This window comes from Trichomycterus rosablanca, chromosome 4 (genome assembly GCF_030014385.1).
Source record: "Trichomycterus rosablanca isolate fTriRos1 chromosome 4, fTriRos1.hap1, whole genome shotgun sequence".
Classification (NCBI taxonomy): domain Eukaryota; kingdom Metazoa; phylum Chordata; class Actinopteri; order Siluriformes; family Trichomycteridae; genus Trichomycterus; species Trichomycterus rosablanca.
The window spans coordinates 6538196-6553850 of NC_085991.1; the positions used below are offsets into that span (position 1 = coordinate 6538196).

The following is a 15655-nucleotide window of genomic DNA, read 5'->3' on the forward strand; positions in this document are numbered from 1 at the left end:
GCTGATATTAGATGGGCTGTTGAATACAAATTACACTTATCTTAACATTACCATCAAAGCCAAAAATTCGTACAAGGACATTACAGATGACCTAAGGGAAAAAAAGGTAAAGCTCTGAGACTCCACCGTACCACAGTGAGAGCCATTATCTCCAAATAGGATAAGCTTGGAACTGTGGTGCATCTACCCAAGAGTTGTTAGTCCACTAAAAGTTCTCCAGTACATAATTTTTCATGAACAGGTCAATCAAAACTGGGCGACATTAAAACAAGGGTGACATTATATCTGACAAATAGTACATACAGCATTATAAGAATAAAATTCTAACAATAATAGTTAACATGGAAGTGCTAGTGTGATGATGATGTGTGTTTAATTAAGGCTCAGCACTGTTGGGCCAGGGGACGATAACATTTTCACACCCGTTGAAATGTGTGTTTATTGAATTACTACAGCAGGCATTCAAACCCACAGACTGAACTTATGGCTGATTCAACACAGTCAGGAAATAAAATTTGAGCAGCACTTGTCCAAAATATGGTATGATATGGAGAGAGAGAAGTAGTTCAGCACTAACACACAAACAGAACGTGGAAGGCAGCATGAAAAAGAATGAAATGCACTTTTCTTTAAAAGGCCTGATGGACTGAAAGATCCAAGGATGAAACCAGCACAAATCCAGCACTGCCAGTCATGAAAAGGCATCAGTATGGTGTGCGTAGGCAGGAACTGAAAAAGCAATACGTGATTTAACTCATACGGTAGGTTTGCAAAATAACAAACAGTACAAACATCGCACTGCAGTCTAAGCACATTTTCACCTCCAGTCTTGGGAGAATCTGTGTATTGAGCTCTGAAATGAGCGTGATCTCACATATACACACCAGGTAATATTAGCTACATGCATTAAATCCTGGTTGACTCCAAAACATGGGCATTGTTTAAACAATCTCATCAGATATGTATGGAAGCTCTGAAGGGTAAGGTAAAAAAAATGAATTTGTAAAGCTGGGGTATTTGTTCCATGTTTGGGAAGTGACATCACAGGTTCTTTAGGTTCAAACATACACTATATATGGTTCATTTATGGACTTAAATAAGTGAACCTGTGTCTCTAGTAAGTGTCTATCACAATTCCAGGATTTCTGACTTGTTTTGCCCTCTACAAAGCCACAAATGTATATGTTAAAATAAATAAGAATAAAAAATTATTAGGAGTACTTCTATAATTATAGCAAACTAAAAAGTTGTAAAGTTTCAATTCCATACAGAAACGCAAAAGCATGCCACTCAGGTGGAGCAGCTCTAAAAGCACGCGCTGGAACCAGAGCTAGAATCTCGAATACATCGTATCGAGTCTCAGCCACATGAACAACGATTGGCCTGTTGTTCAGATAGGGGTGGGGGGATATTAAAGCCGGATAGGGTCTCTCTAATAACTAATGCAATTACGACCTCTGCTGGCTGATTGATGGCACCTGCACAGAGACGGGAAAAGAGTGCTGTCAGGGTGTGTCTCTCTGTACACAGTGCTGATCCGCATTGCACTCGTCAAAATGTAGGTGACAAAATGCATACGGCTACTGCCCACGTGTCGGAGGGGGCGTGGGTTAGCTTTGTTCTCCTCAATCAGAGCGGGGATCGGCATTGGTGGAGAGGAGGCATGATGCAATCGGGCAATCGGACACGCTAAATGTTAAAGTGCTTGTTGGCTTTTATTTGTTCACTTAAATTCCATATTTTATGTGATTATTCAGGGCACCTCGTTTAACTGTCTTTATTGTATTGAACAACTTACTAACAAAGTATCATAGACACCTAACTTGTGGGATATTCATTCATTCATTCATTAATTTATTTCTTTTTACAGCTTACCATTTAAAACTTCCATACCTACATTATATGGTCAAAAGCATGTGGACCTGCACACCCAACCATGAGCATTTATATAGTTTCCAAACCTCCCTACATTCCAAACCTCCCTAAACACAAAAAAATTAAGTGTCTCTGTGGGAATTTGTGCCCATAATTGTGCATGGTTATACTAGACAAAACAAATAAAAGGCCTTCCCCAAGCTGTTCTCACAGAGTTTAAATTCAAAGCACGGTGTGACTGAATTCACACCTGAATTTAATAATCAGCAGTAGTGTCCACATGCTTCTGCCCATATAGTCCATATCTAACACATACAGCATCCAAACATGATTCTTTGAGGCAACAATAAACAATAAAAATGCAATGCAACAGCTTTTAATGCAATGTGTTTAAACCGTTTCAGAAAAGTGACCATGAAAAACGTTCCAAAAATCCGATTGGGCTCAAAGCAGGAGTTCCGCACATCCGTTTCTACCTTTTTATCTGGACCAGCAAAGACAGGGCTCCATTCAGAACAGGTAGTAAGCCTTACAAATCTTCTGAAATCAGACCAATTACAGCCTTAAGCATCAGCGATATTTCTTCAAAAATGTAGCTCCCTGGCTGAAGTCCCAGGACGGGTGATAGAAGTGCAAAAAAAAGAAAAGAAAAATGTAAAAATCAATCCACAAAGGATTCTTCACGCACCAATTTCAGCAGCTTTATTAGCTCCGGCTTTATAGATGTGAGGAAAAAAAAGTGGACGCTGCAGTAGCGGCAGGTACAAAAAAACATTCATTTACATCAAGTCAACAGTCTATTCCTCTGTCCCTTTTATTAGAGACGTACAGATTCATTTATCTCATTCCAGGTTCAACCAGCATGTCTATTTGAGCATTACCCAAGAGCATAGCCACGGTTCGCCATGCTTTATACTCATTCCCCGTTAACCCAAACGTGCTGCTCTGCTCCATCACACACAGTATCTGCAGACAAATCTAAATCAGCGCGTGGACTAGTGCCTACAAATCCACGTCAGTCCGCCGTATTCCTGAGAACTAACCTGTTCAGCATACCAGTGCTGCAGTTAGAGTCACACAGCCACATGCAGTGTGTACTTGTTGAAATCCAGAAAACTGCCCGTTGTCTGGTTACCCTCTGATCGGTCTGGGAGGGGCTTTGCCGATCTCCACCGAGATGTTAGTGTAGAGTGGGTACTTCTTCATGGATACCAGGCGATATGTCAGTGAGCTGATACCGTCCTTTCTCATGGTGTTCTTTGTGTTCTGGATTTTGTTAAACCTGTAGGATGACAGCAAGAGATCGAGTTTAGCAGATAACAAAGAAAGTCATTAAACGTCAATGAAGCGGCAAAGGCCTGTCGTAACTACCACCCGATACAACATACAGTAAGTCCGCTACATACAAACCTTCAACTTGCAAACTGTCAAAGATGAGAATGTCGATGTCCACTGGTTTAAAATTTGTTTTAAAAAGTGCAAAATTCACTATTGTGACAGAAGTTTTAATTTAGCGTCAGTGCGTAAGGTTTGTTTATGTCTGCTCCAGTCAGTAACTCATTTCGTTTTGCCACTCAAAGCCAGTCGGGCAGCACGGTGGCTAAGTGGGTAGCACTGTCACCTCACAGCAAGAAGGTCCTGGGTTCGATCCCCAGGTGGGGCGGTCTGTGGCCTTTCTGTGAGGAGTTGCATGTGCATGTTCTCCCGGTGTCCGCGTGGGTTTCCTCTGGGTGCTCTGGTTTCCTCCCACAGTCCAAAGACATGCAAGTGAGGTGAATTGTAGACACTGACTTGTCCATGACTGTGTTCGATATAACCTGGTGTAACTACCGTTCCTGTCATGAAACCCAACCCATGTAACCCAAAGTCAACCCAATCCTTTTTAATAATAAATCAGAACCATATTTTAGGCAAAACAACATGGATAAAGAACATCATGTAACACTTTTTCTGAATAGTGCAAACAACATTTCTACACAACGGGCAGTGAGAGGCCCAGCTTGTGTTACTTTAGTTTCGCCCTAAGCCAGATTCGAACCTAGGGCGGAAAAATATGCGCGATGCGCTACTCAAACAGCGGAGTAATGGACAGGTTGTTATGCGGATATGCGTGCGCACACACAGCGTTACTGAGACTAAAAGTGAATACTACTTAAAATAATAACCAAACGCTTTCTAATTCCCACGGTAGCAACAGTTTTCTTCTGTTTCATGCATATCGCCCTGTCTCATACATATCCCCCTGTCTAATCTGCAGCATTTCTCTACCATTGGTAAAAATACGTAACAAAGCGTGTCCCATATCAGTTCAATACGGAACATGACGTTTAGTTTCCAAACAAGAAACGATTCCGTATTTTACAGGACGGTTGGCAACCCTACTTCCCAGTCATTTTTGACAGTCCCTCGAGTCCGGTTAAAACAAAAAGGAGATCGTGCATTTTCAGTTGCAGCACCAAGACTTTGGAACAGTTTACCCCTGGAATTGAGACAAACATCGTCTTTAACTGCTTTTAAATCTAAGCTTAAAACATATTTTTATTCTCTTGCCTTTGAAAACAGTTAGAGTTGCGGTAGGATTGTGATGATTTGTGTAATGTAAAGCTTTTTGGTTTGTATTGGACACATTTTAGAAGTGGAGATGTATGAGCAGGATGTATACATTATGAACTATGTAAAGCACTTTGGTTAACACCCTGTGTTTTTAAATGTGCTATATAAATAAAGTGAACTTGAACTTGAACTTGAACTTGAACCCTACTTTGAGGGTTGAAGGGAGGTTGGTCATCAGTTTTATAAGCGTAGCATATACTGTATCTACGAAATATTATATGCATGTTATGTGTAATATGTGAACTTTATACTTCATGTGTTTCATTACCACCTTTCAAGGAAATATTACAGATAGTTGTGTATTATAAACTTTATTTTATGTATAACTTGGTAAGTGCTGTACAGCGTAGGCTAACTACAATGCTGAATGGCTAGGCTAGGCTAGGCTAACTGTGTTGCATCTGAGAGCAAATTAAACTTGCGAACGAGCTGTCAGTCGTTTGTATGTAGAGGGCTACACTATTATCATCTATGAGTCATTCTACAGTATAATTTGGGGTACATTCCATGTCCAATGATAATAATTATATTTATTCTAACTATTTTCTTTAAAAATGTCATATTTTACCTATTAATGGAAAACATGTTGTAATATCACAAAAACATTATGTGCATCCTATGCTTCATTTAGCTTGAAATTTGTCATGATGTTCCTAAATGAACAGTTTTTGCTGTGTCCGTTTATTTAAGTTGAGGGGGCCTTGGTTTCAAAATAATGAATAAAATTATTATGGGCAACAACATCTATTTTTTTTAAATTATTTCAATAGTTTAAATACTAAAGAAAAATTATATTTTTTAAATTGAGTTTCTCTTTTAAATAATTTAAATATATTTATTTATTATTGTCCGCAAAAGTTCTGTCAACTATGTTACTAACAGAACTCCACTCAGCAACTCAAAAATGGTTTGTTCTAAAACTATGTGACCAGCATTACATGATATCATTTTTCTCTGTAGAGGGCATATTGAACAAACTGTGGTGAATGTCCTCTTATTTTTAAAAATATTTTATCTATAATAGAACATTGTCAATGAGTATATTAATTGACCGTCAACTATGTTACATACATTGTTATGGTTACAATTTTTATTATAATTTTAATTCAAATGTATGTTCAAATTAGACATTACTCTGTTCAAGAAATGACATGTGGTCAGCCAGGCAAGGTCTACCACTGAAGTTATGGGTCAAAATAGGGAAATTGTCAACTATGTTACCTGTCAACTAAGTTACCTAGTAGTCTACATCTACTTGCCCTTGTAAATAAAATAAATAATTATTATGTTTAAGCTTTGCAACTAGTTGATATGTTACACTAAAGGAATATATTAACTTGAACCACTGATTGTTCTGTTGAGAAAGAACATTGTTTTTGTACTTTTTGGTGATGTGAAATGTACCCCAAATTATAGAATGACCCCTATATTACATGCTAGTTAGCAAGCATGGTTAAGAAACTAATAAAATCTTTAGCAGACATAAGTTGTTTTTAACCACAGGTACCACGAATATTGTATCTTTATGTTTTTGTAGAAAACCGTGTAGTTCTACACTGTTCACCATTAAAACTTATCTTCATTGTTGTACCATTAGCAGCCAGCAGATGGCAGAACTGTCCAGCCGATAAAACCAGTGAAATTTCAGCTCTCCTGCTGATCCACCACAATTCCATGGAGGCCATCAACACTGTAAACTAATTTTAATGTGTGTTAAGTTAATGACAAGTTGAAACAAGATTTATCATCTGTCACAGGGGTTCTGAGCCAGCCTCCGAAACACTGGGCATGGGACATGAGTACAACCTGGCCAACATGGAGGAAATCAGGAAACCAAGAGGAAACCCATACAGACATTGGGAGAACATGGTGAACTACTTAGTCAGTGACTAGATGCAATGTTTAAACCTAAACCCCAAGGCATCTGAAGCAGTGCATCCTTCAAACTACTAGCACCACCAGGTCACCTACAACTACATAACATGTATAAACAAATTAGTCAGGGAGCGCTTGGGTGGCATAGCAGTTTGATTCGCTAACAGACCGCCAGGCAACTGCACAGATACTAGCTATTTATTTGGTTGGGGGGTTAATAGATGAAGCTCTGTGATGGACTGGTGCACTGTCCAGGGTGTTCCTGCCTTGCGACTAGGGAGGAAATCAGAAAACCAAAAGGAAATCCACACAGACATTGGGAGAACATGGTGAACTACTTAGTCAGTGACTAGATGCAATGTTTAAACCTAAACCCCAAGGCATCTGAAGCAGTGCATCCTTCCAACTACTAGCACCACCAGGTCACCTACAACTACATAACATGTATAAACAAATTAGTCAGGGAGCGCTTGGGTGGCATAGCAGTTTGAGTCGCTAACAGACCGCCAGGCATCTGCACAGATACTAGCTATTTATTTGGTTGGGGGGTTAATAGATGAAGCTCTGTGATGGACTGGTGCACTGTCCAGGGTGTTCCTGCCTTGCGACTAGGGAGGAAATCAGAAAACCAAAAGGAAATCCACACAGACATTGGGAAAACATGCTAAACTACTTAGTCAGTGACTAGATGCAATGTTTACACCTAAATCCCAAGGCACCTGAAGCTGTGCATCCTTCTAACTACTAGCACCACCAGGTTATCTACAACTACATAACATATATGAACAAATGAGTCAAGGGGCGCTTGGGTGGCATAGCAGCTTATTTGTAGTTGTATTTCAGTTGTATTTGTAGTTGTATTTACAGTTGTATTTCAATTTCGTTGTGTAAGTGTACAAGTACAATGTGTATTCGTATTCGTATTCGTATTCTGCTAACAGAGCACCAGGCATCTAGACCAGTGTTTCTCAACCTTGAGCCTAGGATGATGCACACAATGGCCCAATTTGGCAGGGATGGATGAGAGGCAGTCACGGAGCTCCTGGTCCAGAGCCCTCAGTCGCTCCCTGTACTTGTTCTTGATGTAAGTTAGGCTCAAAAAGCTCAGTTTGCGCCATGAACGAATCAGATTTAACACAATTAAACAAGTTTATAGTTTATTTCTCAATTATTTGTCATTATACTAAGAGCACTGCTTCTTTTCTGCATGTTCTCTCTGTAGCTCCGTTACGGCTCTCTCTCTCTCTCTCTCTCTGTGTGTGTGTGTCTCTCTTGTTTGCTCTCCGCTCTCCGTTTTCGGATTTGAATTTCGACAATAAACAGCTCTTATTATAACTGATTAATTCCCTCTACTGATGGAAGCGGAATGGGTGGATTACAGTCGATAAGAACTGCGCAGAAATAAAAATATACATAACGGCTCCCAGAGGCGCGACTCGGTTCCTTTTGTTCCTTTTGTTCAAGAGCCGTTCAATAGAATCGGATCGTTCGCGAACGACCCATCACTATCAAAATAATTTTGACGGCACCCCGACGAAGCCAGACGGCACCCCGGTTGAGAAAGGCTGATCTAGACAGATATTGCTATGTCTTTGGTTGGTGGGTTTGTGGGTATATAATCACTGGGTAAAAGTACACCTCGGCTCATTGGCTGTTATTCTTTCTTTTTTTATTAAACCAGAAACAGAGATACAGCTGTGACATGTGACCACAACAATCAGTTTAAAACATGACAAACATAGTAACTGTCGTGATAACTGGACATGTGGACGCCAGTGACACTGCAAACTCAAGCGCTGTCGGTAAACCACTCACTGGTTGTTGCCATTTCTTTCCATTTAGAGTAAAGACACTGCATGGAACCTTTGATCAAGTCCGAAATGTGTTCATCAGCTGTTCCCTTCAAGCATGAATGGTTAAAGGGGCTTTCTGAAGTGGATACTTTTCCCCACTTCAGTTGTGAGCAACACTACAAGAGTTTGCTGGGAGCTGTCCCTTTTCAAAGCCTTCCTTATATAGGGCTGATTAGTTTGGAATGGACTGTAGTCTAAAATGAAAACCCATCGGTTCATTAGTCTTTCAGAGCTGGAGCCCAGTTTTGTTCTTTCCCATTGGAGCCAATTTATGCACTGGAAAAACACCCATGTGTAATGACCTACAGCCCCGTTTCTCAAACTGGGGTAGAAATGGCAGTGGTGGGACATCAAAATATTCACACTCAGATTTACACTCAGTTCACTGTATTTAGCTCTGCTACCTTGCAAATGCATGCATTCAGCATGTCTCATACTGGTGAAAAATGACAACATGTACATGTCAAGGGCTGTTGTTTCAAGAATATACCTTTATAAGCTGCACAAGCATTGGGTACTTGCTGAACAGGACAGCACCAGCAACCAAATTTACTCCTCTTCTGCCACCCCTGCATTTCACTTGCCAACTCCTGTGCAAGCGAGACTTTTGCTAAAATTGCTATGATCAGGTTTTTTTTAACTCAGCTTCAACAAAAGCCAATACCAGTGTGTAAATAACATCTTTGATGTCTTATAAGGTATTGATTTTTTATATACAGTATAATATGCACACCATATAGCCGAAGGTATATGGACATCATTTTTAATGAATAGTTGAATAAAAGATCCTTAATTGCCCTCTACAGACTATTTGTGTCTTGACAGTTTTTAATATACGGCTGTGCTGGACCCATGGCTCGAGACAGACCCGGGGCAATTCCCCAATGGCATTTCTTTGGACCTACTGCTTCCTTTATACTTTATACTAACTAAACAAAAATTAACAAAGCAGCCCTGAACTATGTTGCTTCACAGATTGGATGAAGTTTGTGGTGTTTGTGGTCTGTTACTCCAAACATGTGGTCTGTCCCAAAACCTGAGCTCTCAGCACAACCTACTCAGTCATATATACACAGATCAGCCATAACATTAAAACCACCTCCTTGTTTCTACACTCACTGTCCTTTTTATCAGCTCCACTTACCATATAGGAGCACTTAGTAATTCTGACTGTAGTCCATCTGTTTCTCTACATACTTTTTTAACCTACTTTCACCCCGTTCTTTAATGGTCAGGACCACCACAGAACAGGTATTATTTAGGTGGTGGATCATTCTCGGCACTGCAGTGACAATGACATGGTGTTGGTGTGTTAGTGTGTGTTGTGCTGGTACGAGTGGATCAGACACAGCAGCGCTGCTGGAGTTTTTAAATACCGTGTCCACTCACTGTCCACTCTATTAGACACTCCTACCTAGTTGGTCCACCTTGTAGATGTAAGTCAGAGACGATCGCTCATCTATTGCTGCTGTTTGAGTTGGTCATCTTCTAGACATTCATCAGTGGTCACAGGATGCTGACCACAGGGCGCTGTTGGCTGGATGTTTTTGGTTGGTGGACTATTCTCAGTCCAGCAGTGACAGTGATGTGTTTAAAAACTTAAAAGCTGAGATGCCTTATTTTGACCAACTCTGGTTTAGTAAGCTAGTAAATCTGCGGTAGTAGACTGGGACAACCAATGGCGCAATCGCTGTCTAACTAGAGCGTCCCATTAATCTGTCTTCTACAGTTTGATGTCAGTTAGAATCCTCTCTACTTAGGTCGGCAGAGTTTGATTGATTTTTGTAGGTCTTTTGGAGCTAGAATTGTCTCAACATTGAACACTGTGCTACTGATGTAATTTTTGCAGAATGTCCACCTTAAGCAACATAGCAACAGTACTGAACCTTTATTATTTGTGGAAAAATTGTGGTTTAATGAACGCCTGGGTCCTTAGAAATGTTAGGATTCTTATTTTGACATCCTATGTAATTCGTTAAGTTCTTTCTCAGTGGGTAAAAGAATGCAATTGCCTGATTGTTTTTAATTTAAGTAGAACGTCATTGTTAAATTGTAGGACAGTAATGGATAGAAAAATGTTGGTAGTTTCACAGTTCCTATTCAGCTGGGGCAACAGTGGAAAAAAAACCAATAGGTTTGAGCTTGAGCCTTACAGGTACGGTTTTCATGTACCATGAGCTCCTGAATGGATTTCTGAACACCTGCTGTGCCAGTTCTCTAACAAAATAAGCCATGCAAACCCACAACCTCTTGAATTTTAATAACCCAAGGTCCATTGAGAGGTGCTTTGTATTCTTCCCAGTAAAGATTTTCTCACTTTGGTGGGTGGGGGAAGAAAATTAGTCCTCACTCGCTTTGGTACTTGTGAGGAGTTGTGCCTATAGTTTGCATTTGGCATGTTCATGACAGCAAGCGAGGTTCATTTTACCCACTTAGTGCCAGTACTTTCCTGTTCCTGCATAACCCAAACCCTTTTACCATCACACAGTCACTAAAAATAAATTAAGAAATAAAAGCTGCAGGAAACCATTGGGGTTCGGTCAATATTTTGCTTGTGGTCAGTTGTTTTAAGCTAGTAGGCTAGAGCAAGGAGGGCAGCAGTAGGGTGTTTTGGGAGTATTTTGGTAGAACCAGATCTGACTGTATACACTTTTTTGGAAGTTTGAACTTGTATACACAACTTGAACTTGTATAAAATTTGAATAATCAAATCTGTGGATGGTGCTGGTATGCTCCTACCTAGTTGGTCCACCTTGTAGATGTAAAATCAGAGACGATCGCTCATCTACTGCTGCTGTTTGAATTGGTCATCTTCTAGACTTTCATCAGTGGTCACAGGACGCTGCCCACGGGGCGCTGTTGGCTGGACATATTTTTGGTTAGTGGACTATTCTCAGTCCAGCAGTGACAGTAAGTGTGTTTAAAAACTCCAGCAGCATTGCTGTGTCTGATCCACTCATACCAGCACAACACACACTAACACACCATGTCAGTGTCACTGAAGTGCTGAGAATGATCCACCACCTAAATAATACCTACTCTGTAGTGGTCCTGTGGTGGGTAATTGTAGAACTACAAAGTGCTTCTATATGGTAAGTGGAGCTGATAAAATGGACAGTGAGTGTAGAAACAAGGTGGTGGTTTTAATGTTATGCCTGATCGGTGTATGTTTCTGATTGGGATGAGTTGAACACAAGGTGGAATTTATTTATTAGGATTTTTTTTTTTTTGCATTTTCTCCGACATATGAGCAGCAAGCCGGATGCATTTTTGCCACCCACACCTTGATGAGTGTTGCGCCAACTAGCATTGCATCTATCTATCTATCTATCTATCTATCTATCTATCTATCTATCTATCTATCTATCTATCTATCTATCTATCTATCTATCTATCTATCTATCTATCTATCTATCTATCTATCTCTAAGAGCACTTCTTCCTCATCTCTGTGTGGGCGCCTCTAATCAGCCTGCAGAGGTCGTAATTGCACCATTCTGACAGAGAGAGACCCACATCCGGCTCTTTGTCCCGCCCCCAACTGAACAACAGGCCGGTCGTTGTTCATGTTGCCGCTCAGCCTTGAGCCGGTAAGGCAGAGCTGGATTCAATACCATGTATTCGGGATCCAGCTCTGGTTGCCGCGTGTGCTTTTTACCGCTGTGCCACCTGAGCGGCTCTATTTATTAGGATTTTAGGTAGGTATTTGTTACACAAGATTCATCAGTTCAAGTCTTTTAATGTCAAACACAGTCATGGACAATTTTGTATCTCCAATTCACCTCACCTGCACGTCTTTGGACTGTGGGAGGAAACCAGAGCTCCCGGAGGAAACCCAAGCAGAAACAGGAAGAACCTGCAAACTTCACACAGAAACTGGGGATCGAACCCAGGACCTTCTTGCTGTGAGGCAACAGTGCTACCAACTGAGCCACGGTACCACCCCACAAGATGGAAATATTTTTGACTGGATGGAAAGAATTTTTTCTTTGCAGTCATGCTGCTTTCATTCTGCCAGAAATGGAAAGCCGAGTGGAAGTATATTTACATTAACAATGCCTTAAGGTGTAGGCATAGGGTGACTTTATCTTCAGTCAATAGGACAGCCCGTAGAGACCTGAGCCAATTTCATCATATAACTAACCCACGATTGAACCTGCAGCCCTTCAGGTGCTATTCAGCATCGCTGAGCGCACTGCACTCGCTAGTAGAAGAAGTCTGTAAATCCGATGGAATTAAACACATCGAATGATCATTTACAGTCCAGGCTGTGAGAAGGTATTTTAAAAACGTCAGGTACTCCAACTAATTTAATGAGATTGGAGGTATGAGTTCTATCATGAGGTATCTGCCCTAGAAATTCTGAGTCTGCTTGTCTTGGAAAAATCCAGTTTATATGAACCAGGTCACAACCAATCTTCAAAGCACACCCTAAAGAATTGTGGGAATACACAAAGACAAAGACAGGAAAATAGCACATTTTTTACTAATGGAGATAAGTAGGCCATGCTATTCTCCCTAGAAGTAAACGTCCTGCAAAGATCTCACCAAAAGCCCAATGTGCAATGAGGGTAAAATATAAGTAAATAAAACAGGAGTAACAGCTGCATTCTCTGAAAAACATTGACTAATATGTGTTAGCTGAGGTCTCAAGTTTGCCAATAAACAAATAACACACATCTCTCATTTTATCTTTGAGGCTTGATGGAGGGAGCATGCTTTACTGCCACTTAATAGACGTTGATATATGCAACAAGACACAACAAGCCCAAATATATATTATATTATATATATTGCCAAAAGTATTCACTCACCCATCCAATTAATTGAATTCAGGTGTTCCAATCACTTCTATGGCACAAGAAGCTCAAGAACAGTGTGTAGAGCTTCATGTAATGGGTTTCATCCCCAAGCGCAATGCAAAGCGTCGGATGCAATGGTGTAAAGCATGCCACCACTGGACTCTAGAGCAGTGGAGACGTGTCCTCTGGAGTGACGAATCACACTTCTCCGTCTGGCAATCTGATGGACGAGTCTGGGTTTGGCGGTTGCCAGGAGAACGGTACTTGTCTGACTGCATTGTGCCAGGTGTAAAGTTTGGTGGAGGAGGGATTATGGTGTGGGGTTGTTTTTCAGGAGTTGGCCTCGGCCCCTTAGTTCCAGTGAAAGAAACTCTTAATGCTTCAGCATACCAAGAGATTTTGGACAATTTCATGCTCCCAACTTTGTGGGAACAGTGTGGGGATGGCCCCTTCCTGTTCCAACATGACTGCGCACCAGTGCACCAAGCAAGGTCCATGAAGACATGTATGAGGGAGTTTGGTGTGGATGAACTTGACTGGCCTGCACCTCAACCCGACAGAACACCTTTGGGATAAATTAGAGCGGAGACTGCGAGCCAGGCCTTCTCATCCAACATCAGTGTCTGACCTCACAAATGCTATTCTAAAAGAATGGTCAAAAATTCCCATAAACACACTCCTAAACCTTGTGGAAAGCCTTCCCAGAAAAGTTGAAGCTGTTATAGCTGCAAAGGGTGGGCTGACATCATATTAAACCCTATGGATTAAGAATAGGATGTTACTCAAGTTCATATGCGTACGAAAACTGATGAGCGAATACTTTTGGCAATATAGTGTATTTAGTCCTTTCCAAATCCCGATTTTTAATCCACTGCCGCTTGCACAACCACTGATCGCATGAAGGAGTCGGATTACTACACACCGCCTCCAACACTCCAAGTGCTTCTTGTTACCTGTCATTGTGTTCCCACACAGAGTCGTATCACGTACATATAGACCCCCCCAACCCCACTCCCACAGGCGCTCGTAAAATCACGTTACACCACTGTGCCAGCCCAGCGCCCTCAAATAATATTTAACATGAAGTATTATGAACTAAAAGGTTGTTAATGCCCTCAGTGATGTAAAACACTAATCAACAAGAAAGGAGATCCTTCAGCTGCTGAATGTGTGGGTTGCATCCTTTTTCCTTAGTATTAATACGGAGTTATAAAGACCTCTGTACTTCTATTATTAGGTACCGGAATATTTTGAAGAATAAAATCTGCTTGATATAAATTATATTCTTCCCAGATGACTTGGAAGATGCTGATCTTTCTTGGTAGAAGTCACAGCAGAAAGCAACAAAGAGGCATGATTTATACCCAGCTTTCATATCATCAGACAAGAGCCAAAGCCTATTAGAGCCGCTGGACTGTCCAAAGCTGAGGATTTATGTCTTTAGTTTGGGTGATTTTAGCATCTATGAGCAGGCTCTTACTAGAACTGCAGTTGATATTCAGCAGCAGCAGCATAACGTTGATAAATAGCATGCTGCCCTCTTTGGGAAACTGTAGCGTCTCATTACTGAAGCTGCAGGTCTTGGGCTAAAGTGTCCAAACAAAGGCAGAGATGGCAGTGACAGAGTGGCAAACTGGGTTAGCATTCATCAGCAGGTAAATATCAGTCGCTCTTATAGAATGCAAGCACGTTCGCTCTACTGGTCTGCCTCTTTCTGGACTTTATCTAAGAGGGAAAGGACAAACGACTAGCATTACGCAGCATAGGAAAGCAGGTTAAAAAAGTATGTAGAGAAACAGATGGACTACAGTCAGTAATTGTAGAACTACAAAGTGCTTCTATAAGGTAAGTGGCAGTGTGTGTAGAAACAAGGAGGTGGTTGTAATGTTATGGCTGATCAGTGTATATAGAGAGAGATTCACACATGGAAAGTACACTGATCAGCCATAACATTAAAACCACCTCCTTGTTTCTACACACACTGTCCATTTTATCAGCTCCACTTACCATATAGAAGCACTTTGTAGTTCTACAATTACTGACTGTTGTACATCTGTTTCTCTACATATCTTTTTAGCCTGCTTTCACCCTGTTCTTCAATGGTCAGGACCCCCACAGGACCACCACAGAGCAGGTATTATTTAGGTGGTGGATCATTCTCTGCACTGCAGTGACAATGACATGGTGGTGGTGTGTTAGTGTGTGTTGTGTTGGTATGAGAGGATCAGACACAGCAGCGCTGCTGGAGTTTTTAAATACCATGTTCACTCACTGTCCACTCTATTAGACACTCCTACCTAGTTGGTCCACCTTGTAGATGTAAAGTCAGAGACGATCGCTCATCTATTGCTGCTGTTTGAGTTGGTCATCTTCTAGACCTTCGTCAGTGGTCACAGGACGCTGCCCACAGGGCGCTGTTGGCTGGATATTTTTGTTTGGTGGACTATTCTATTAACTATTAAGAAAAGCCTAAAGCCCACAATCCTTAAAGAGCACTTGAACATAACATAAGCACCAACGTAAGGATGGATAAAAGCATCCACTAAATTCCATAAATTTGAATGTTATGTACGGCAGTTGTAGCCTAGCGATAAAGGACTAATATTTAGTGCTAGAACTAAAACAGTGCTAGTTCAAG

General features: G+C 41.0%; 1 protein-coding gene across 1 annotated transcript in view; it reads right to left on the reverse strand.

Moving 5' to 3' along the window:
• Nucleotides 1-2634: 2634 nt before the first annotated feature.
• The window catches only part of b4galt2 (UDP-Gal:betaGlcNAc beta 1,4- galactosyltransferase, polypeptide 2), a 191101-nt gene continuing 178080 nt past the window's right edge, over nt 2635-15655 (reverse strand). The window contains exon 7 of the mRNA XM_062993906.1: nt 2635-3157. Within this exon, the coding sequence (XP_062849976.1) occupies nt 3007-3157 (151 nt within the window). The 3' untranslated portion in view covers nt 2635-3006. The remainder of the gene's footprint in view (nt 3158-15655) is intronic.